We start from the raw sequence: 26303 nt of genomic DNA, 5'->3' as shown, positions 1-26303 counted from the left end.
TACAAGTTGCCAGCCAACATCTCGTTGGCAAGTGTTGCCAGGCAGTGTTCGGGATCTCTGGTGCTGGCGGCCACAGTAGAAAGAGTTTGGCTCAGATTGAAACTAGTTTCGAACAGTGTCCATGACTTCACTGTCTGATTGAAAACGTCGACCCTGCAATGCTTTTTTTTAGCGGACCAAAGATATGAAATTCACATGGTGAAAGGTCGAAGCTGTATGGTGGGTGTTCCAACACACTCCACCGAAACTTTGCAGGCATGCTCAGTGTGCAATGGCTGCACATTGTTATGGAGCAAAAGCACTCCAGAGGACAACATTCCTGGTTGCTTGGCTTTGATTGCTGCACACAAATGTTCCAGGGTATTGCAGGGACGTTTGTGTGCGTATTGCTGCATGCAAATATTCCAGGGTACCATGTTGCTCTTCTTTAGTCACAAACATGATGCAGACTGATTGCTTGCCAGACGACACTTCTGGCCGACAGCCAGCTCATACCATGTGGTTGCGCGCAGTTACCAAGGGTGAGTCCATTCCTCAATAGGGTTTCTCCTCTTTCACCTCTGCTCTACATCTACACACAGTTTTGTTATACTAACATACACATACACCGAATTATAACCACTGTTCCATTTTCATTTGATCCACCCATATATATATATATATATATATATATATATACACCTTATTTTTAACACAGTATGTATATACAGGGTGGGCCAGTGAAAACGAAACGGCAGAGTGTTCGTGTTCGTCCAAGCAAAGTGCTCGGACAGGTCGATTTTACTCTCGAGGGGACATCTTTTGCAATAAAGTTTTTGCGATTCTGAATATTAACTAAACAAACATTTTTTCGAAATAAATGTTTGTTTAGTTAATATTCAGAATCGCAAAAACTTTATTGCAAAAGATGTCCCCTCGAGAGTAAAATCGACCTGTCCGAGCACTTTGCTTGGACGAACACAAACACTCTGCCGTTTCATTTTCGCTGGTCCACCCTGTATATATATACATACATTCATATATACTGTGTTAAAAATAAGGTTACCACATTTCCACACACATTAGAGCATGCTCTTATGTGTGCCAGCTTATTTTGGCTTATAAGAGCACTGCATTGCTATGTGAATGCACATCATGATATATTGATAGTAATTATTTAACTGTGTATGGTAATCTTTAATTTATTTAAAATGAAAGGTCAAAATAAAATTATTTCTGATATTATAAATGTAGATTTAAAAACTAAAAACATTAGTTAAATATTTTTGCTGGGTTTTCCACTTTTTCAAATGTTTTTCCACTAATTTGAATAAAAAGTAATGGCAAAAAATGATCTGTTTTATGTCAGAAGAAACAACAAAAGCCATATATTTCAAATATTAACTATTTAATAATTATGCAATTTTATTCATTTTGATATTTAATTTTATACTTATGATACTTAGAAACAATATGCAAAGATTGACAAACTTATGTCTATATTGATAAGTAAATTATGAATTAAAACTAAACTCCATCTTAACACCGGAAAATAATAATAACTACCTCTTAACCTGTTACCAGTGTGTAATCCCTCTTCATCAAACTCGTAATTCAAAAAATAGGAGTGAATTCGAGCATGATTTCGATGAATTTGAAGTGATTCAAATGGCAGTTCCAACAAAATTTGTATTGCCCGAGGAAGAACTGACGTTTATGGTTCGAAAACATTTGTATACACCTATTTTTTGAGTTACGAGTTTGATGAAGAGGGATTACACACCAGTAACAGGTTAAGAGGTAGTTATTATGAATTAAAAACTATAGCTTAAAAGTTACTGTAAGATAATATTAATAAAATAAGTTTTAATCTGTTATCTTTACATGAAAATTTAAGTATTTATTTAATTTTTTCAATTTAGATAATTCAATTTATCACTTGTGAATTTTGTCAAGGAAATACAATGCGATGGGGAATAGCATGGACATTTTCTTCTGATGTACAGTTTCAAAAGGTATTCATTTTTACATTCTAATTTGAATATATTTTAAAAGTTTGATATTTTTACTATCTATTTTCTTATTCTTTTTCATTATAATCCCTATGTTTGCAATTAAATAATGCTAAGTAATAATATATAAAATTATTTATTATTTATTTAAAATCTTCTTTGTTTTATTTTGGATATATTGAAATGAAACATTAATTAAGAAAAGATTTTGTATCACATTTGTGAGATACTTCTAATGGACATAGATATTCAAAATATGCAATTTTTTTATTCATGAAATTTGACTGAAGAAAATGAAAAATGTTGATAATAGATAACATACAATCTGCGATTCAAAAGTATTATATTATTATTAAAAATAAGAGTACTGTATTTAGATTAAAGAGGAAGCAGATATATATATATATATATTTTTTTTTGAACTATTGATTTGCAACATGTAGAAAATAAGAAAGTGTTGCAATGAGATTATCATATTTGATAAAGGGAAGCAGATGACAGGATGCCTGACAAGATGGATGAAAACACAGTTAAGAGGAGCTTGGTGGTCTCCTGTTGGCAAGTTCTCGTCCCATGGCCACATGGCTCTTGGAAAGATGTTGGCTAAGGATCAGGTCAAACTTCAGCTGCATGTTGAAGTAGCAGGCAGCAAGAAGGTTCTTGAGTGAACAGCAGACTCACTGGAGGAGAAAAGTTGACGAAGATCCTTGGATGATGACCACCCTGTGTCCTTGAAGACATGGGTTTTTATGCAATTTTGTCCCAAATTCTGATTTCTGGTTGGTCCAAACTGTTGGTTTCCCACATTCCCTGGAATCTGTGCTGTTGCCAGGAATGTAATTTGGGCCATGTGATGTTTGTTGACCACCCTCTATTTCTACTAATGCAGACTGCTCTCTCCAAAGAATAGAGTTATGTTTCTTCTTGAATGATTGTCCCTTAAATTACTGAAAATGTGCCTGCACAGTTCCATCCACATGCCTCTCTTAGGAAGCGTTTGCTTTTTCACTTTAGATTTGGTGTTGGATGATTGCAAAAACTTCACTCCTCTCTCCCCCACGATCTATGACCAAGAATGTGAGAATTAAATTTTACAGCACCCAATTTCTCCGCTTCCCCATTTATCATTTAGAGGAGGGTTTTCATACTTTTTACACATTGCTATTTTTGTATAAAATAAGGAAATATTCTGATATTATAGCTTTAAGTATAGTTTGTTTATTAATTATCTAATTTAAGAAAAGACACTGTCTTTTTTTTTTTTATTTCATTATTACATTAAATTAAGAGATTATATAAAATAATATGTTAATCTTTATATCATTATTGGAAGTCTACTTATTGTGATTTATTGAAATTGATATTTATAAATAAACATCATCATCAAACCTGATATATTTTAAAGCAATTGTCCAACTAAAGCCGAATATTAATCGGGTTAGAAATGGCTATAATATTAATAATTTATAAGACAATTTGGCATTAGAGTTAGGCATTAGGCACCATCTCTTAATAAATTTAATAATTATAATTTTAATAATTTAATTTAAACTGTTTAGAAGTATAGGAAGAAAAGAATCGGACCAGAGCGGGACTTGATTAAAAGAAAATAAATATCGGAAAAGAAAATCAATTTTTTCATAATACCGTATGAAGTTAATAATATGTTATTTACAAAAACAAATGTTATGATTACAGGTACCATCACTCAGACATCATAAGCAGAAACCGCCAATTGCTTATTTAGTCCCAAAAAGTAAAAATTTTAAATACACAGTTGAAAGTGTAGCATCTGTAATTACAAAATTATTAGAAGAAATAAAGGTAAAGTCTAATTTTATGTAAAAGTTAAGTTCTGATATTTATGAATTAATTTATACAGTATCTTAATTATATAAATGATTATTATATTTATAGTAATACCTCAGTTTTTGTTGACTTTGATTATCGTCAGTTTCAGTTTTTATATAAATTTGCAAAAAATTTGTCTTGGATTTCATTGGCGTGCCTAAGTGACCTTGCTGTTAATTTTGCGAAACCATGCGTTTTCCTACTCAATGTGGCGTTGTCTCTCATTTTGTGTGCATTATCCCACATGTTCAGCCAAACAATGGGCATATTCAAAATCTCAGCATGCAATCACACTTCTGCTGGATGACATTAGGCATCAGTGCATGCAGCATGCCAAAATAAGCAATATAGACTGGCCAGTAAAGCCTGATTTTTTTCTACAAAACAACAGCAACTTTAACTTGTTAAAGAAATTTGTTGCACTCTACTCCATTAGATGTGGGATCCGTTGACCTGCTCTCTTGTGATCTGACTCACTCTAGCCTTGCTCTGCTATCACAGCATCTAGACTTTGATGTACAGTAATTTTATTTTAGTTATAGTGCACTTTTATTTTTTTAATCATTTATTTAACTTTAATTTTTTTCATTTTAATTCATTTATGTTGTTTATTTTATTTATTTATTTTATTTTCCTTTTCTCTGCCATTTTATTGTATCCCTTGTATGACTAATAGCATGTATCTACTATGTACTTTTTGTATTTCTGCCTGGCTGTGCTCAGCGGTGCCAGAGAATAAAGATTATTTGACTGACTGACTGTCTGTTTAAAATCTCAGATGACTTCCAGTTGCTGCCAATGTGCTTTCGGCAAACTGCAACAATCTTTTACGGTGCTTGATACACAAGCAAAGAACACAGCCACCATGAGGCTTGTAAGAGCTCTATTTTGAGTTGATAATTTTGAATTTAATTTATTTGTTGATGAATAAGCCCTAAATAAATTAATATTCAGTTAGTACATTAATAGAATATTTTAATATACTACTATATTTACATAAGACATCACATAATTTGTTTTAGTTGTTAAAGTGTAATCTTAGAATTGATTTAATTATTTAAAACTCTTATGGAAATTTAAAAAATCTTCATCCCTGTTTCTCTTTTCAAAATATTCATTTTTCATTAAGCTGTTTTCATTAAATAAATTAAAAAATAAGTTTAACGTGATCTGGAAGTCCACATCATTTGCCATTTTTGTTTTTCTCTCCTGAAATTCCTAGCTGTCAGTGTTGTGTTCTCTAGAAAATGTCAGCAGTTGCATCACTTCTGGCAGCATCTCACTGGATTGATGCTGAGATTTTGAATATGCCCAATTCCATTGTTTTCTTTTCCTTTTAGCACTATTATGGTAAATGCCAGGTTTATTCTTTACATTAGTCTTTTATATTAATTTTTTATTGTTTTTAGTATTAAACACTATATTTATTCTCTATAAAATGTGTTTTTGGTATGTATATTGGAGTGTCTAGAAAGAATTAATTGGATTTACATTGATTTATATGGAAATAATTGCCTTGGTTTTTGTCAATTTCGGATTTCACTGATTCTTTTCGGACGGATTATCGACGAAAACTGAAGTATCAAAATTCAAAAGCAATTAAAACTAAGCAATTAAATTATGTTTTAAAAATGTCAATCTATAATAAATTGCATTTTCAAATAAAATAAAGTGAGTGTGTACAAATCTCTCCATGTTATATTTGAAATGGTACAGTAAATTATTAAAAATTCATTTATAATCTCATAAACATTTTATAAAAGTAATTTTTCATAAGTAAGTTCATTTTAAGTTTACACAATGGAATTTTACAAATTTCAATTATAGTATTTTATATATTTAAAATATATTCTATTTGAAATATAAATTTTTGTCTAAAGATAAATATTAATTTATTAGTAATGAAAATTAAATAAATAAATAAAATACAGAGTGATCAAATTAAAAGGAGTGAATACAGTTGATGTTGATAGTAAGTAGTTTTAAATGTTATCCCTTGCATTTATGATAAATATCAATAAAAATTCAAAATCTCAGTATTTTTTCTGATGCATAGTGGGGAAGTAACAAGCTTGGATGGCTCAGAATATTGTCCATATAAGTAACTTTTTGTAATATGACTTAAAATAAAACGACCAGTAGAACATGATTTAAAATAAAATTAAAAACATTTATTGTAATTACTTATTCATTTGTCTTATGTCTTTGATCATTGTGCTGTTTGTTTCTCGTGAATCAATCCTGTTTTAAACTGTACCTGTATGTCTAGTTTATTTATTCATATTTTTAATAATATTTTCAGTATATATCTATTCTAGCTAATAAGTTCAAAATTATAAATTTGGCATAAGAATTTACCTTAGTATGTCACATGTTAAGTTACAAATGTTTGGTTAAAATATCTGATCTTTGAATTGTTTGAATACTTAATGTTTTTACTACTTACCCATTGTTTTTCCAATTTTCTTTTATCTGTTGCTTGAATTGGTTTTTCTTTTAACTTTACTAATTCCTATATTTCTCAAATAAAGCTTTTTTGAGCTTGTTTTTCCTTACAATCTTTTGTTTTCTAACTCAGGTATTTGTGATCAGTATTTAGACAAGTTTAGATCAGTTTCAACCTGGCCAAGAGATATGGAGATATCAGATAAAATTATAAAAAGTGCTTAATATGGGATATGTAGTGAGAAAGCAAAAGTGTATACCAAAAATGATCCAGGTGAGGAATGAAGCAACAGCAGCAATTGTCCATTCTTTTCAAAGGCACCCGAGAGTTCCTTTCACACTTGATGTAATCAACGACAAGAGTTGCTATTCCTTCCTGTTCCCTCATCCTGCAATTTATTTTGTATTTGAAATTACTCTTTTCTGAACTGCAATTGTACAATTTTTACTTTGTATAAAGGAAGAAATGGCCAATGACAAGAAAATATTGCCCCCACAAGGAAAAGTTGGATGAAGGTTGCTGGCTTTGCTTACATTCAGACGAAAATAGTCATCAGATTTGTTTTTCATTGGAATCAAATTAAACCAGGACACAGATATAACTGAGTGTGTTGAGAAGAGATTATATCTGAAACCAATATCCAAAGTAACAAACAATGAAAGATATGCTTTTTTCGTTATACTCTGGGCACTGCTCACCATGCATGTCAGACTTAAGCAAAGCTCATTGAATTGTGCCTAAGTTTTCTATGCAAAGAAAAAGTCCTCTAAACATACCCCACACGTACCAATAGGACAATTGTTGGCTTACCATAAAAGACTGGTCTATGCTAACACTAGGCATGCAAAATCAAGTGAGAGAATGAATAAAAAAGATGAAGAAAAAGTTGGCTGAAGTTATAAACAGCTTTTTGTCAAATCTCATGCTGGGATTCATTCTAGAGTTCACTGCACTGCTAAAAAGGAATCTTCAGTATCATTTCTCTTAGAAATGATACTGAAGATTCCTTTTTCCCCAATATATTATGCTATTCAAACAAGCAGTCTTATCATTTTGTATTAATCTATGTTAATCTAGTAATACAAAATCTTATTAAATTTACTATTAAGTTTTGAATTAATTATATTTCATAATGAATGTACACATTTTTTCTGAATACTTTGATATTTTTTGTATCGGATTCACACCAACCCTATGTACTGTACATTTAGAACTTGCATTTCAGCTTCTCCACACATAGTTACAGTATTATCATTGCTTGCTGGTTTTGACATATCATAGGTTTGTGGCATAATAGTGTGACATTCCTCTGTTTCACTTTTGTTAGATAATCTGTTTATTGGATTAACCACAACTTAAACCAGCCATATATGCAACAAATAACACAAAAAAGACAAGGACATGGTTGACAATAAGTTCTAGCCAGGTGTTTATTCCATCCTGTTATGTGACCAAAGAGTGGATTTATCATTTGTTTATACTAGTGTCATGGCCAGGGGGTCTAGCAACAAGAATTAAAGAACACCAATACAATATTAAACAGAAAATGGCCATTACAGCACTAGCTGCATATGGTGAGGAGGAAGGTGTATGGGTCAACTTTCATGATGCTAGTATATTACATCACACGACGGACCAGGTATGATTGAAAAATTTTGAGTCCTTTGAGCTTTATAAGGCAGTTAAGAAAGGCAAAGCAATTAATTTTAAAAAGAATGACTTTATCTCTACAGCTTGGTGTACCAGTACATTGGTTGAACTGATATAGAACTTTGATGGTTTTGCACGTGTCTATTTTTAAATTTCGATCTATTTGATTTAATGTAAAAAACAAGTTCTATCAGTTTATATTTGAACTTGATGATGATCATTGTAGATAAAAAAAACATTTGTAGAATAAAATATTTTTATTTTTTATTGGTTTCTTGGTGTTTTTGTGTTGTGATCCAGACTCTAGAGTCTCATTGGTCATCAGCAGGCCAATGAAGCTCTGGAGTCTGGATTTTGTCCTCTTAGTTTTTTTAGGTATTTACAAATTAATAGTTGTGAATAAATATTTTTATTATAATCATTATATATCGAGTCATTAAATTTTAATATTGTCAAATTAACTAAATCAGTATATTTTTGAAAGAAACTTTTTATTTGTAATAAAATTTTAATTCTTTTACTTCTTTATTTTAGGTATCTTATCAAATTGTTTCAAGAAGCAAGAACAATATTCATCTTTGTTTGAAAGCAAAAGAAAATACATGGTCACATCAACGAAGAAAGCGGCGCCAATTATTACGACAACAGAAAATTAAAGAAAATAGTTCCAGTTCAGACAAATTAGAGGATTCTACCACAATAGAAAAAAGTGTAGATGAAAAAGACGAAGTTCCAATGGAAACTGAAGATTCATGCATTAACAAATGTATTGAGGACATTGAAATAGAAGAAAACATCAATACTAATGAAACCAATGAGGATGAAGTTTCACTTAAAAGAGAAAGAAGTTCTTCAGATTCTTTTGAAGAGATTGAACCAAAAAGAGTCAAATTAGAAACAAATTATGATGAAAACTGCGAATCGTTTGTAGGCTATAGTGATTACGATTTGGATGATATTGAAGACAAATCTGATCAATATGTATTATATTGTGATTTGTCAGTGAAAAGAGGTGGCAGAAATATATTTTTGAATCTTCAGTGCTCATCTGAAATGAATAGAGAACCAATGCATCAAGTTTTACAATATTTTAAAAATAAATTGATGTGAATTACATGACAAAAATTACACCAGAGAATCTTTATAATTTTGTTATGAATATATAAATACATATAAATATATTCTTTTAAACATTGTTAGTGTTCAGTTGTATATTACATTTTCATTAAATAACTAAATCTATTTATTTTTTGATACATTCTTTTAATAGCAATACTGACATTAATTAATTTCATGCCATTTAGCATATTCATATGTGCTAATAATGACCCAAAAATAACCTGTAAAATGGCAAACCATAGGTTGATCATGTCTGACTAATGCATACTATCAAAATTCTTAAACCTATTTTTGTTGTAGGTAGTTTATACCAAATTCATGTGTCCAGTGAACAGCAATTATAAACAATAAATCTGATTAGTTATTTGTAGTATTTGTGTTTCCTTTATAAATTATTACTTGGAAATGTGTGTGAATAACCAATTGTAATTAATGAATTGAATTAATTGAATTTCAACATGAAAATTCACACTGAAATTACATAAATACATACACTGCTGGACAGAAAAAGTGAATCACCCAGAAAATGTCATTGAAACTTTATTAAATGCAAAACAAAACATGAAACACATGGTAAGTAAATGATGATATGTATGACATGCACCAAAAGTTGTAAAAAATAAGGTTGAGCCACACAATAGCATCCAACATAAGATTCAGTATGGGCTGTTTCTCCCATCTGGAAATGGTGCGGGCAGTCACTTGAAGCATGGAAGCATACAAGTCCCGAATGGTGTCCTGAGGCACATTCTACCATTCTTCCTCTAACTGTGCACAATGTTCTGCAAGTGCTTGGGCAAGTTGCTAGTGTTGCAGCAGATGTCCCAGCTGGTCCTGTATAGAGTTGCTCTATTGGTGATAAATCCAGTAATCTTGCAGGCCAAAGTAGGATGTCAATGTCTTGTAGAGCTTGTTACACAACAGCTGTGATATGTGGCCATGTGTTATCATGCTGACAAATGCCAGATGGTGTGTGCTGTAGAAAGGTAGAAAATGGGGACCTAGAATCTCTGTGACATATCAGTGGCTTGTCATTGAGCAGTGTACAAAAACAAGACACATTCTTGAATGATAACTAATGGCAATCTGTAGCAAAACTTTCAGATGCAGGCAACCTATGGTGCTCATGAATATTTGTGGGGTGCTGACTCTCACCTCTGCAGCACCATACCTTGATATGTCCATTGTCCATACTCACATTGAAGTGTGACTTACGTAAGAAGTCGATGTGATGTGATTCTTGCACCAATTCCCAATGTGTGACACACCATTAAAGACATGCCACACAATGGTTTGGTGTCAAAGGCAAACAGTAGAGTCCAACCTTATTCAGTCTCTGACAGATTGCCCTCTGAGAAACTGAAGATTGTAATATAGGTTTCAAACATCTCAAAATTTTTGTGGATGTTGCATCAGGTCAACTTTAGCACATCATTGTATGTGTGTGTCTTCATGTTCTGTAGTATGATGTATTGCTTCATAACATGCATTCTGTATCTGTCCACACTGCAAGATATTTGCTGAATTGACCAACCAGCCTCATTCAGTTGATTCAATTGCACAAACTGCTGACATCCTGGCATACTGTATGGTCACAGATGTGTGATAACATCTTTAAATTATACTGTTGAAGCCTACACAGGACCTTTTATGTTTAAAGATGCAAGATGGAGAGTGCTAATTATTGAATTAGCACTCTCCATATTGTGCTTCAGTGGCATGTTTCTTGTATCATCATCATCATTTGGATAACCCCTTGGGTAGTATTTATGGGCATCTGATTAGGCTATTTGAACTATGCTTTATGGGTGTTTCACTTTTTCTGTACAGCAGTGTATATCAGTGGCCAGATGGCTGATGAAATTAACCTGCTGTTCTGAAGGGCCCAGGTGTTGCTCATCTGATATCAAACAGATATCAGATGAGAATTCTTCGTGGAATATGTTGGACCTGTCCCTTCCACCTAGCTGAACCCGTGATGAGCTTGAAAAAAGATTCTCTTAGTACTAAGAAGGCAGAAAGCAAAAATATGTATGTTTTTCCTTAAAAGTTTTAAATTAAATATATTCACACCTTTGACGTGTCCAGAATAACGTTTAATTCTATAAAAACGTTTTCGATCCCTTTAAGAGATCTTCTTCAGTTAATGTTTACAAAGAAACGAACAAAAAATTTGAATTTGAAAAAGAACGAATATTTCAAAACTGGTCGTGCATCTAACGGTAAAAATGGTATGGTAAAAAAACGGTATGCATAATTGGATTTTATATAAAATCCGACGTTAGTATTCCGGTGGATCCCACATCAAAATATTGTCATAGGTCCCTTACAACTGGTCTTTTCCTGCCGTAGGCTACTAAAATATGCCATGACCTCACTCAGTTACAATTCAATTATTATGACTGATTTTTCAGAATTATATCCGCAAAATCAATTTGAATATATTTTTAAATTAAATAAATTTGCGATATTATTACAATAAATCGTAGCTGATATGACAGACATCGATATTTTATTTTTTAACTACTGTAGAGACTCGATTATCTGAACTTGATGGAACCAAATATATTTCAGATAATCCAGAAATTCGTTTGTTTTTATGTTTTGAGTCTATCAAGCATTGTGTATTTAAAGTTTTATAAACTGTATGAAATACATCTACTGTAATCCAATTATTGTATGTGAAGATTACGTTAGATTTTGAGTAAATTATGTTACGTATATGACCATTGGCGTAGCCAGAGTTTTGTTATGGGGACCTAGTAGAGGCCGTAATTTTCTGGGGAGGGAGTGCCCACCCATGCCCCTTCCTGGCTACGCCCATGTATATGACCTAGTTTCGCGGCGCTACAATCGACAGATGATAGTGATTACTAGTTATATGCAGAGTTTGGTTTTTGAGTACTATACAGCGCTGTATAATACACAAAAACGTGTAGTATACAGCCTATAAACCTAGAACGTGTACCGCTGTACATACAGCACTATACGTTCTAGGTTTTTGAAAACACTTTTGGATAATTGAATTTCCAACATTTATTTAGAAGACTGCTCATGATAAAAGTATTCGTAGAGTATTAAGTAGAATGATGCGCACAATTACCCAAAAATTTATTACTATATAAAATAAAATGTTGATACAGATCCAATCCGAAACTAGATACTAAATATAGTAAGATGAAGTGCCCATATAGCGTCCCCCTTAACAAGATCCAAAATTTTCTTAATAATGCCATAGTTTAAAATTTGAAAAAATGCTTTTGGAGTTACTCAACGAGTTATTAACAAATTCTATTATTATTATTAACCAAATCCTTGTCGCTGAATAAGCCTTAACGAAAATATCATAAATTTTTATATTTAGGAAAAGGGGTCTCAGTCCATTTCCTACTCCTTTTACAGTTTAATATTTTGAGGTTAAAAATCTGAAAGAAGTAACAAATACTGCCATTACAAAAATTTATTAAAATTTACAGCATTAAAAGTAATGAAACTATCTATCCAAGCAGAGATCGCATATGAATTGCTTTCTTTTTGGTGCACGAAGAGCACATTTCATGATACAAATTGTAGCATTGGTGTATTGGACCCATTTTTCTCCTTGTTTGCCCTTGATTTTCAGTCGAAAGATTATTACACATCGGGGTCTTTACTGTCATCATCATCATCTGCTGACACCTATGGAACTTATGCTTCATCCTGTGAGTCAGTTGATATCGAATCACATTTTCTCGTTTCCTTTGCAGTTTCATAGATGATGTTCCTGGTTAGATTTTGGTCCCACTGTTGATTCGTTTCTTAGCTAGACTGTGTCTGTTTCTTTTATTTTATTCAGGTTTTCGCTGTTTCTCAATGGAGGATTGAAGTCTTGTCTTGTGAGAGAGGTGTTGTCACCAAAAACGATGTGTCAGCTCTGGAGGGCGAGGAATGTTGAATAATGAAGCAAAACAAAATAGCTTTTATCCGGATTTCTTAAACAACAGGTAAAATAAGCGAAATAAAATAACTTGGGTAAAGTTGGTGCCTAAATTCGTCCTCGGCATGAGTTTAGGAACCTTGAGGGGGGACAGATTTAGGACCACAACGTTTATAAATATGACAGCCATTCTCTGTCCAATCGCTCAACCCACCAGCAGTTAACTAATGGGACAGTATTAGTAGGATATAAGTTATAGAAATGTAAAAGAAACGCTTTGTAACTTACCTTCATATGTCGGAATGATGTTTTGAAGCTATAGGAAAACTAAGGACACTACTTAATTAAAATCATCATCATCATACACCATTCACGAATTTAGGCCATGTTGACCCATTTCAGTCTCAGACAAACGACACCTCCACAGGATGTAGGAGTCGTTTTTGTGGACGTACAGGTCGTCGTCGTCCTCGTGGTTGATACTGTAAAACTGTATGAGGTATCCTACCCGGCGACATTCGAGACTGACATTAACGCAAAATGAATTTTAAATGCAATATTTTTTTGTAGGAAAAAACATTGCATTTAAAATTCATTTCTTCAATAAAACGTATTTTGAGAAAAATGGCATTTACAACCTTATGGTTTTTGGTTTTAGCAGTTGAAATTTTCATGCTGTATTCTTTAGAAATTTTATTTAAGGTAAATAAACCTTTTTAGGCCTATAAATTTTTTTCAGAGTTAGCAATAACCACCTGATCATCAGCAAATAGTATGGTATTGAATTTTATGTTGTTTGGAAGCTGAATTCCTAATGTATATTCTTCCTGCCATTGATGTATTATGTCATCTATATAGATGTTAAAAAGTGTTGGTAACAATGGACATCCTTGTAATACTCAATTTATTCTTCTATATTCTGAATTGGCATTAGTAAGTTGTATATTATTATTTTCATAAATATTGCATATATTTTGAAGTAAAATATTTGATATGTTTCTGTTTTGTAGGATGTCATAAAGTTTGGGTCTTTTTTTATCATGTCAAAAGCTTTGGTATAATCTATGTAAGCTAAATGTGTATTCAGATTAAATTCTCTTTGTTTCTCTAGTAATAAGAAAGCTGAGTCTATACAAGATCTGCCTTCTCCGAATCCGTTTTGATATTCCAAAAGAAATTTTTCACCTTCTGGTTTTAATCGTTCATTTAGAATTCTAGCATAGATTTTATAACAGGTATTTAACAGGGTAATGCCTCTGTAGTTAATTAATTAAAATTAATTTTCTTAAATTACGTGGCAACGGACAATAGGCCTATCACCATCTCACTACTAATTGTCTAACTGGCTACTTGTGATATGATTCTGTCACTGATTAGATAGGTGATAGTTTCATCAACGTCAGATATGACGGAGGACAAATTTAGGAGAGGGGACGATATTTGGGCATCTTACCTTAATACTGAAGTGAGTGTGTTTTATAGGCGTTTCAAATTGCAACAATTAATTTCAGCTTTTGAATAGATGAGATTCCCTTATAATAAAAATGCCACTTATGTAAGTTAATAATAATCATGAATTAATTAAAGTAAAAAAATCACAACTACCTGTAATTAAAAATAAAAATGGATTTTATAAAATGAATAATGTATGATTTATTCAATTATAAAAAATCCAGCAATGAGTTGCAGAACTTTCCCGGCTGTTAAGAGATTCTACTTTAAAAAATAACTCTTATGTTATTAACCACTAAAAATTTAATAGCATCAATGCCCCACGGTAGCTTGTATACAAGCTACCGTGCCAAATTTCGCTTCTTAATCATTATCCCATCCTGAGATATTAAACGAAATAGGTGCCAACACACAAACACACAGAATTTCCCCCTTTTTTTAGTTTTTTGTGCTCCGAGGATCTCAAAACATGGAGATTTGCAAAAGTTCGGGATGATCAAATTTGACACAATTTCAATACTTTCTCGTTATTTATACATAACAGCTGGACAAATAAAAATGACTTATTTGGTACGGAAAAGATATATAGGATGTAACAGAAATGTGTGTAAAAGATAGAAGGGATGTAGAGCGATTAATTTTGAGTCAAAAATCTAGTGCCACCTTTTTAATTTGAAACGAACTTTTTCAGTTATAAGCGATTAAAACTCGTGATGACATTCTGTCACATTCATCAAAATATCTGTTGATAATTGCATACTAGTTTGATACTCTTCATTTATTATTTGCGTTATTATTACTTGAATTTTGACCCTTTTCTTTGTCACAATACGGGCAGTGGCGGATCAAGCACTCGGAAGGGCCAAGCGCAACACATTGTGATACCATACAGCAAGCCGATTATATACTACGCAACATAGTATTTAGAACAAGGGGCATCCAAACTAAGTAATGCTTTCAAATCAATTTATTGGTTTGAAAGTATTACTTAGTTTATAGCCCGTATTGTTACAAAGAAAAGGGTCGATAAATTAATAGTGCAGATGATAAATGAAAGGTATCAAACCAACATGAAATTATCATCAGATATTTTCATACGTCAGACGCCGTTTTTGCTGAACACAAAATGACGTCACGATGTATTAAATCGGTTAGAATTCAAAAAGATCGCTTCAAATGAAAAAATGGCACTAGAGTTTGTAACTCAAAATCAATCTGCTTCATTTTTTTTTCACACGTATTTCTGTTACACCCTGTAGGCCTATATCATATGTTGTGTGAGGCGATATCGGACACTATACTGTGTTTGTGAACTGTATGACAGAAAGAAAACATCTTTTTAAGAAACAAAACAAAATTTTATTATTCAAAAAAAGGAACAAAATATTGTAAATAACCAAATGAAAATATAATCTATTAATAAATTAGTATAAGGCAGAAAAAGAACAAGCAATTGAAAACGATTTAGTTTTCCACAATATCAATTCATGAGAAGAATATTCTCACAAATAGTTTTAAAGTATAATCTATCGTTATGATAAGTCCTATAATTTGGCTGCAATTTGAAAAAATTGTAGACCTATAAATCCCCACTGTCGTCCGTTCCTTAATCTCGAGAACAGAGTTAGATGAAATCCGAGACCAGATATGGAAACCTTATGGGAGGAGGCCCCGATTAACTATAAGAACTTCTGATGCAAACCGGAAGACATGTTATTTCAATTCAAATCCTTTCTCCTGAAAACAGTTAATAGATGACCAGCACGACTCCATTGCTAACGGAAAAGTATGATGTACAGGGGCATGACACTACAGTACTAATTTGTGGTGGAGAGCATATATTTTAAATTAAAAATATAATTAAAAATTGCAGCTTGACTTTGTGACGATGTCACAATAAATAATTGCTCATTTTCTCTTTATTTTCTTCACAGATTTTGACAAACATTATACCTATTCAAAGACACTTGGATCCAGTGAAGCATCAAACAAATAGCAAAAATGAAGTTGTTACATTCTGTCCGCAGCATGATCTACCCGGATTTCGAAAATTCCCGATAGCGACAATTATTTAAAATATTTGTATCGAATCTTATCTTATCGTGGCACCAAAGCCGATATAGGCAATATGACACCTCTCACACAATTTCGAAACGATCCAACGATATACGAAAAGAAATAAGACGATTGGACGAACAAAAATAAAAATCCTTACCATTCTGACAAAATTCCGGAGTCTATAATCAATCCCAATATACTAATGTCTGAAATTACCACCTCAGACCAACAATCGAAGAAAAATTTAAAGAAAGAAACAGATTGGTTAAAAGTCCAATTAGAAAACAAGAAAAACAAAATTAAAAGAATTACAAGGCATCAACCAGATCGTGACGACTACACCAGACTTTGTAATAGACACCACAATAATTAAATCAAAACTGTCACCTACCGAAACTAACCCGATTATACATTGGTTGTTAATTACACTTTATCATCATAGTTTGTGGCATATTCATTCAATTATGTAGAATAGTCTGATCGGAAATCTTCGTTCGCCACGTTCAATAAACAAGTCAAACAATGAAAAAACAAGGACGAGACAATTTCATCAGAATCCAAGAAAATGAGTACACTGGCATTGGAGTTTTCAAAAGGGAATTTTGTAAGAAGGTTCTCTTCATTTGTTGAACAAAGTAGAAAAGGTTTATCGTTTCTAAAAGTTCGACAAATGATAGAAGCTTTAGACGATAAAGAAATCCAACTTTTGACCTCTTTTCTCATTTCTGGATATAAGCAGGAACGCACTTACCAAAATCAATGGTGATCCATGATGATTTGTTATAAACGAGCAAGTATTGTGACATCGTTACAAAGCCAAGCTGCAATTTTTAAACATATTTTTAATTTAAAATATATGCTCTCCATCTCAAATTAGTGATTTGCCCCTGTACATTATACTTTTCTTTTAGCAATAAAGACGTTCTGGTCATATATTAACTGCTTTCAAGAAAAAATTTTTGAATTGAAATAACGCGACTTTCACTTTGCATCGGACGTTCTTATATAGTTAATCGTGGCTTCCTGCCTCTAAGATTTCCATATCCAGTCTCGGATTTCATCTATCTAACCCCATTCTCAAGATTAAGAAAAGACAGAGGGACAACAGTGGGAATTTATGTCTACAATATTTTCAAATTGCAGCCCAATTAAAATAATGACTAATGATAGTTTTGAAAAATTGCACTTTAATAATTAAACATAAAAGTATCATCAGCATTTGTTTGTTATTGAATGTTTTTATCAACTCAAAACAGTTTTTTAATTCATAAATTTTTATGTAAAATTCATGTTTTGGTTACATGAAATCCCCAGCACTATAAACTAGAAGTAACCTCTAAGAGTGATAATATTTTTAAAATTTTGATCCCAGTCCTGGTGAATCTTTATGGTCAGACAAGTGATTCCTACCCAAAACCATATAGTTTAAGAAAGTCAGATTCCCAAATACACAGTCCATAAATTCTGAGACTGGATTTTTACAGCAATACTAATGGAACTATTTAGTTGTTCTCCATCTGGAACCCACCTGTGGCCAATCAGATAAAACCTCTAAAACTGGGAGTTGATAAGGGTTTGCAGGGGCATGACACTACAGTGCCAGTTACCAACAAACTAGCCATTTGAAATTTTCAGGGTTTTATTTACATGTCTGACACCTAAATAAGGACTAGTTTCCTGTTAAAGACTTCCTGGGAGGCATCCTTCCTTGGCAGATCGTCCATATGTTGGGTTGCTTTATGCCAAACCAAATCTAAACTTTTTTCAACTGTGGTTTCACAACCGTTGTCAAAGTGTAAGAATAATTTGAATTGTCAACAGTTATGTGATCTCAAGTACAGTAGTCCAAGGTATTGTTTTGTGAAATGCTTTTTGGGTAGGCTATGTAATGTAAATATGATTTACCAGATCATTTGCAATACAATCATCTTGCATGGATTAATAAAAGGTACTTATTAATTATTCAAATATCTTTAATTTTTGAGTTAGTTCTTCTTTGAGTACTTCTGGATCTGTTACTGTATGGTATCATCCATTGTATCTAATGGCAACTGAAGCCTGCCTGTCATCGGTATCCTCTTCATGTTTCCAATAATGTTTCTAAAGCTCATATTTTAATTCATTAAATTAAACAAATGAATGTATAATAACGACATCTTGCTCATTGTAGTGACTGACAACACCATCTGTACTGACTTGTAGGGATTCCCCATATTTTATTTAAGAGGGGGCAAAATTTTAAGGGGCCGGCGAAATTTTCCTCTGCCCCAGGCGGCTGACACCCATGCTACGCCACTGCTACTAAATAACCTTTAACTCTTTAAGCTCTGAAAATTTCTATGTACTGTACCTGGAGATAAAATGTTTTTACCCCTCAGGCTATGAGGGGAATTTGTATAGCAAAACCAGTCAAACAACTTTCCCTTCAGCTGATTTCATCTTGAACAGATTAAGTTGATTTTGACCAATTTCATGTTTAAAGCGTTAAATCTCTATTGTTGTGTAGGAATTAATTATTGATTGTTGTTTCTGCCACCACTCAAAGGATTTATCAGTACCGTTTAAGTAGCAGTCAGTAAATGAATTATCAGAAATCATTTCTGTAACACCCTATTTACTAGGTTTAGAACTCTGCTCATAATATGAGTAATTTTCTGCAAATTGTTTCATAAAAACAATGTTAATTTGTATAATTACAGAAATAGTATTGCTGAGTAGGTTCTCTCTGTACATTGTTTTTACAATTAAAAACTACAGATTCTATCTAAATGCCTTGCTTTGCCAGATCATGAAATTATCATTGTTAAGAGTAGCCATGTGACTGCAACAATTCCGAATCAATACAGTATGGAGCAGAGAGAGATTCTAGTGGACTAGTGCATTCCCTTGAGGATGCATGAAGTTATAAAAAGGTGTATGTGATCAGTCTGTGCATTATGATAGCTTGCAGCATTTAAGAACTCATCCAGAGATACTAAGGGACTTAATGAGTCTTACAAGAAGGCTCCCTACCGTGGCACACTCAGAGAGAGGCCAAGAGGTCCAGGCACTTTCCAAAGTAGAAAAAAAAAACCACTAATAAATTTTCCAAAAATCTTTTCCTAATTAAAATTCATTTTTTTTTTATTTATACTGTGTTGTGTCTTCTGTTTTTCTATATTATTTATGAATTAGGAGTCATATAAGGTAGAATTTTATTTAATTCGCATTAAAATTTTTTTTATCTGGTCAACTTGGCTACCCAAGGTTAAATCTTCTGTGCACCACTGCTCCCTACACCATCTTAAAGCTATCACCACCTTGAACAAAACCAACCTAGCAGGATAGGTCCATGGCTTCATGTTGATGCCACTTCTGCTTCCTTCCATCAGCCCGGTGCAACTGGAAACTGGATTCATCTTATCTGGAAAATCAAAACTGGACCAGCTTGCACTCTGGTCCAGTTTTCCTAGTACCAGGCAAGGCATAATGTCCAATGATGCACAGTCAGCAATGGTACATAAGAACATTGGCTTCTACAACCTAAGGTATGTATAACCTAGTATTCACTGTGTTATCTGCTCACTCATGCTACTTGAGGCTTCAGCATTGAGCCTGGATGTGATCGGCACCACTACTGCCTTTCATTCAGTCTATACCAGTATGACCAATCTCCATTGCACTCAGTCATCAATGATGCATAGGCAGGTGCTGCTTGCTTGCTAGGAAACTAATATGTCCATGCATGTTATACACCTGGTAGATCCTTGATACCTTTGAGCAATACATCAAAGTCATAGTCTCCATATTTATCCTGTCAATTGTGATACATTGCCTGGAAGACTAGATGTTTACCTATTTAACCTATAAGTTTAGTTAAACTCAGCTTGGAGGTACCAGCATAAACTTTCTATCACCACATCGCCACTGTCTCTAATGTTTTGATCAGTCAGTATATAAATATATATAATATAATTCAGACAGTAGATTAAATAAACACTGTCTTTTAGCATTAAACTTGAAAAAATTTTATTTAAGCTCTCAAATGTTAGCACTTTTGATAAAGCATCTTTGTTCAAAGCACTAGTGTTTAAGAACCCACTAAAATTTTTTCAAGTTTAATACTCAAAAACAGTTATTATTTGTTTAATCTACTAAATACATTTCACATCAGGTGCATGTAAATGAACTCTTAGATAGTCTGACAAAAATGTATGAACAACTATACAGGGTGGGCCAGCGAAAACGAAACGGCAGAGTGTTCGTGTTCGTCCAAGCAAATCGCTCGGACAGGTCAATTTTACTCTCGAGGGGACATCTTTTGCAATAAAGTTTTTGCGATTCTGAATATTAACTAAACAAACATTTTTTTCAAAATAAATGCTTGTTTACTTAATACAAAATAAATGAGTTTTTAAAATTTTTTGTTGTCTGTTGTATTCAGAATCGCAAAAACTTTATTGCAAAAGATGTCCCCTCGAGAGTAAAATCGACCTGTCCGAGCGCTTTGCTTGGACGAACACGAACACTCTGCCGTTTCGTTTTCGCTGGCCCACCCTGTATACTATATCCACATATGAGTTGTAGCTTAGCTGACCATATATTTGAGGATTGATTTCTGGTTTAGATTTGTAAATCTAAACCAGAATTTTGAGTTGAAAATTTTGAGGTCAAATTACATAGTGGCATACAGTATAAACAGTATATAAAATTTGATATATATGATAAATTTCATATCAGTATGGTAAAAACTATAGCATTGCTCTCTTTCAACACTGTTTCATTTGTGCACTTTTGCTAATGCTCAGTAAAACATTAACCTCCTGAAATGGAAACTGGAGTAAGCATATGCCAGAAAATTTCCAAACTTTTTGGCTTCAAGTGATAATTTAGATAATACAAATAATTCAAAAATTGCTGCAATCCTGTTCTAGCATCTTAGCAATTATGATTTTTAAGAACTGGCAGAACAAGATATTTATATAGAATCTGTAACTTAATTCTGAAGACTATGTATACAATATACACTTTCTTAGAAATATTACAATTACACAAATTATAAAATAAGTTGAAGACAATGGTTCAGATTATGAACAGAGCTCTACAATTAAATAGTGTTTTAGACATAATATCCTGCTACTGAGAACTCCTTCATAAGTGATGAAAATAACAATTAGCAATTTATAGCTATATTTAGGGTTGCCATACGTCCCGTATATATGGGACTGTCACCGTATTTCACTACTCAGTCCTGTATTACTATTTGACTTGTTTTCTCAACCAAGTTCCTGAATGGGAAGAAATAGAATGTACTGTACTATTGCATATTTACAAGTAGGAAGCATCGATATTGGCAACACAGATTCTATTCAATCAGTTTGTATATCTAAAAGATGATTTAAAGAAAAATAATACCAATCAAAACTGCAAAGTAACTATGAAATTGAGTATGGAAGAGAAATGGCTGAAGTTTTTTGCAGATGCAAAGCATTGATTAGAAGTCATGTCTAATAAAGCTATGCGAATACGTATTTGCTATTCCAGCCTACAATGCAAATGTGGAGAGAATATTTTCCCTAATGTCAACTCAATGATCGGACAAAAGAAACAGGTTGTCAGTGGAGACAACTGAAGCAATTTTGATTTGTCATTATAATTTTAAAATAACTTGCACCCAATTTTATAATTATGTAAAAGAAGAAAATGATATAATTAAGAAAGTAAACTCAATTTTAAAATATGACTGGGCTAAAAAGGATTAGCTATGTATCTTTATTATTATTCTATGTGCTCATTTTGTTACATTGCTTAAATTTTATTGATTAGAGAAAAATAAACCATTACCTACCTACTTTTTTCATGTTTTATTTATTTATTTAGCACTTAAATAAATGTCCATATCAAAGCTTGGCAATTATGGCAATCCTATATATATATTACAAAATTCCAAAAAATCTTAAATGATCCATATCCAGTTCTTCATCTAAAATATATTATTCTAAAACTATACAAATTATATCTAGTAATGAGTGTTGCTGGATATCCTTTATTTTAGCTAACTATCCTTATCCTTCAATGAAACAAGGCTGCAATTTGTCCTTTGTTTTCATTTTTCAATGCTTGTCATTTGTAATGGCAGTGGCAGATTTCTGTACAAGCATATGCCTAACCTTATATATCAGTCCATTTCTTTTCCATAGAAAGCTATGGCTTACATTCAATATTTTAAATTCTAAATTAAACTAAAATTTGCACATACTTATAGTCAATACGAAAACTATAGTTTTTAAATCAAAATCTAAAATATATAAAGAGAATATTTAATTATTAATTAAAAAACATTCAATTTTACTTTTGTAGTAGGATAGGATGGAGTAATAGAGAGTGATAGCATTAATCCTTTTTAAGTGTTCTTTAATCCAGCTGTAGAAATCTAGTAACCCTACTAGTAAAAATATATTTAATATCATTAAGTTCAATGTTGTTCTATTTATATTTTGTATTTTAATTTATTCCTATTTATGTAATTTTAAAATGATTCTGTTTAGCACTGTTTTTTTAATACTGTAAGTTTTAGGTACATATCTCAAGCATTAAGCAAAATCTTATTGTTTAATATTCTCAAATAATAGCATTTAATTCCAGCAAAATTAGTATATACTCCCAGCACAAGTTAAAAAATTTATTCTTTTATAGTAAATTTATATAAATAATTCTATGAAATACTTAAAAATTAATATTCCATAGAATTACTATTATATTAAATTTTTTTAATTACAGATAACTTTGATAACAGAAAATTAAAGCCTCACTTATTTCATCTTATCTTCTTACAACTAAACTTACTCAGAATTCTGTTCTTAATCTCATCTATACTGTATATTTTTAATTTCAAGTATTACATACAATAAACTTTTTTCAAATGTTTAAGTCACACTAGCTGTATATACTTCTAAAAGATAAATAATTAGTGAGTTAGTTAGCAGTAAATGTAAACTTCCAAGTCTTAAAACATGTTTAACCAGTTTTACAATTTCCAGAAAAATATGACTAATTAGAGAATTGTTTATTCTGAAGTTGGTTTGTATTTAATTGCTCACAATAAAATGAAATTGAATGATAAAAAGTATTTAAAAGTATATTATACTGCTTTTTGACCATTTTTATTATTCATAAAATTATTATTTCCAAGTTCATATTATAGTTCAAATATCTAAAAGTTGATTTCATTATTTTATTATTATAATAAAAAGGTCTAAGTATGAAAAAAATAATTAAATTATTATTTCTTTTGATGTAAAATTGGTATAAATAATGGATTATATTGGTGGCATACCCAGGATCTGAACTAGAGGGGGGGCAGCTCACATTAATTTCAAGAAAATGGGGAGGGAGAGTGAGATTTCACTACAGATGGCTCTAGTCTAGTCATAATATTCATTATTCAAACTGATACTAAATTCTATGCTATGTGTCTGTGTGTCAATTACTACACTTTAATTTTTCTTCCCTGAGTACATCCTTGGATTACATAGCTGTGAGATAAATGCATTCTTTCATTTTGTCAAACTTTATAAGTTCATATATGGTGCCAAATATATTATAAGGAATGATGAAACTAATAAGGAAAATATTGTACTCAGTACAATTTCTTCCTTATTCATTTTGTTGTATAGAGCAGTGGTTCTCAACATTTCTAAGATCATGGAACACCACTTATATACTCTATTATGCAGAGCATCAACATCAATATGTAATTCCATGTTTACTATTCTCACAAAATAATGAAGCAATAAACTAATAAACTTTATCATATTGAATAAAGTATTATAGTACATTGGAATAAATCTGCAATAAAAATGTTACATTTTTTTGTGGAACACTTAGAGCAAGTTCGCAGAACATGGATTGAGAACCACTGATACAGATTTATTTCATATCTTGGATGAGCACTTCTATGAACAGTAGTACATTTAAAAACAATTCAAAGACAAATATTGAATATGATCTTAAACAAGCTTATATTTAAGATGATCTAGAACAGGGGTCCCCAACCTTTTTGTACCTAAGAGCACATTCTAGAATACCGGCTGGACGACGGGCACCATTTATTTTTTCAAGGTGAATTTATATTTGGACATAGTTAACAGCGCCGGATTAAGCCTCTAGCGGGCCTTAGACAAAATTTAAATTGGGGCCTCATTTAAATAAGTTGCTTCTAAACAAATCTTATATAATGTGACATTAGCATGGGTGACACCCGGTGCGGATATCGTGGTGTCACCCAGGAATATTTCTAGATGGTGCGAGAGATATCGTGGCGGAGATTACTTCTGACACACGGATCGCTGTTGACCTTTTTTTTTTTTACTTAACGACTGCTGAAATTTCTAGGTCACTCCAAGTTACAGGCCCTACACGTTTCCCTAGTTTGATTTTATGGTATTCAGAACGGACCGATTTACTTCATTTCAGGTATGGGAAATTGAATTGGTGCAGATTTGGCAGAGGGGAAAAAGAAATCGGTCGCATTTCGCTTTGTGCTTTCATCTGTGTTGGACGCCATTTCTACTTTTGAATGGTTAATCATTCAAAGTGAAAAAACTTTTACATAGCAGTTTATCGAAAACCGAAATATTTTTATTTTTATCGTGGTCGCACAGTGGCGGGCACACGTAAAACGATTGGCGGGCGCCATGGTGCCCGCGGGCATAGGGTTGGGGACCACTGATCTAGAAAGTCTATACAAGAGATGTCAAACCTTTTGAGCCTGTGTGCCATATAGTAAGCATACTTTGCTTTAAAGATGTTTATGCATGCCAGAATTTTAGATTGAATAACAATATTTAAAGAAATTAAACAAATATGCTTTAACTAGAATAAATGTAAAAAAGCTGATTGAAAGAAGAGTAATCAGGTGATAAACCAAAAGGATGATTGAAAAGACAGACATGATAAATTGAAATTGTATGATACATTACATGCCAGATGATTTCTCCTTATGTGCCACTTTGGGCGTGTGTGTCATAGGTTTGCCATATATGTTTAGACTATTTGAATGCACAACAAAAAAATTTGGTGAATTCAATCTGAAAAGTCCAAAGATAACTAGGTAAAGGAAGGTTTGCAAGTAATTTTTTAAAGGCATATCAGAAATAAAAATTTTTTGTAAGGAACTGTGAATATCATTAAATATCATCATGATGCAAGTTTAAAGCAAACATTACTTCACAACCTATGCAATGTGTCTTGGTCACCAAACTGTTCATGTGCATCTGAATTTAAAAAGTATCAAATATGTCTATAATGACTAATGATTGAATGATAAAATTGCAAGTTTATGAGGATATTTCAAACTTATTTTCAAACTCTTAATTAAAAAATATGTTATTCATTCAGTTTTGAACTTTGGTCTATAGTAGATTATTCCATATCTCATTTCCAGGGATAATACAATCTAGAACTTATTTCTTTCAGTAGTCTAGTAAGAGTTGCAAAGCAGCAATTTTGTTATATTAGTACATAATGTCATTATGTTATGTAAACAGTTAAAGTTGGGAGACAGACATTCCTTTAGTGCCTGCAAAATCATTCATTAGTTTTCTGCATTATAACAATTACAATATTGAAATAATCAATTATCATATTTCTTGTAATAACTACCAATGTAAATATTCTTGTTGTAAAAATTTCCCATATACTGTGAGATAAACTGCACTGATTGATCTAAATACCAGTATATTACTGTATATGATGTTTTGATATTACTATATTGAATAATTGACTATTGACACAATATTTTTCAATATCAAAGTTGGAAAAATGAATACTGGCTAATATT

At 32.1% G+C, this 26303-nt stretch overlaps 3 protein-coding genes across 3 annotated transcripts in view; 2 read left to right on the top strand and 1 right to left on the bottom strand.

Moving 5' to 3' along the window:
* The window catches only part of LOC136985023 (U6 small nuclear RNA (adenine-(43)-N(6))-methyltransferase), a 38278-nt gene extending 28851 nt beyond the window's left edge, over positions 1-9427 (top strand). Inside the window, exons 6-8 of the mRNA XM_067282208.1 lie at positions 1902-1994; positions 3690-3815; positions 8473-9427. Coding sequence (XP_067138309.1) covers positions 1902-1994; positions 3690-3815; positions 8473-9048 — 795 coding nt within the window. The 3' untranslated portion in view covers positions 9049-9427. The remainder of the gene's footprint in view (positions 1-1901; positions 1995-3689; positions 3816-8472) is intronic.
* Positions 1-26303, top strand: part of LOC136985018 (SMC5-SMC6 complex localization factor protein 1-like) — a 386884-nt gene that overhangs the window by 267525 nt on the left and 93056 nt on the right. The window lies entirely within an intron of this gene.
* LOC136985024 (lissencephaly-1 homolog) overlaps positions 1-26303 on the bottom strand; it is a 111157-nt gene that overhangs the window by 78535 nt on the left and 6319 nt on the right. The window lies entirely within an intron of this gene.

The sequence above is a fragment of the Centruroides vittatus genome, unplaced genomic scaffold (genome assembly GCF_030686945.1).
Source record: "Centruroides vittatus isolate TY-2023 unplaced genomic scaffold, ASM3068694v2 contig_943, whole genome shotgun sequence".
In the NCBI taxonomy this organism is placed as follows: domain Eukaryota; kingdom Metazoa; phylum Arthropoda; class Arachnida; order Scorpiones; family Buthidae; genus Centruroides; species Centruroides vittatus.
This window is presented reverse-complemented; position numbering and strand designations above follow the sequence as displayed.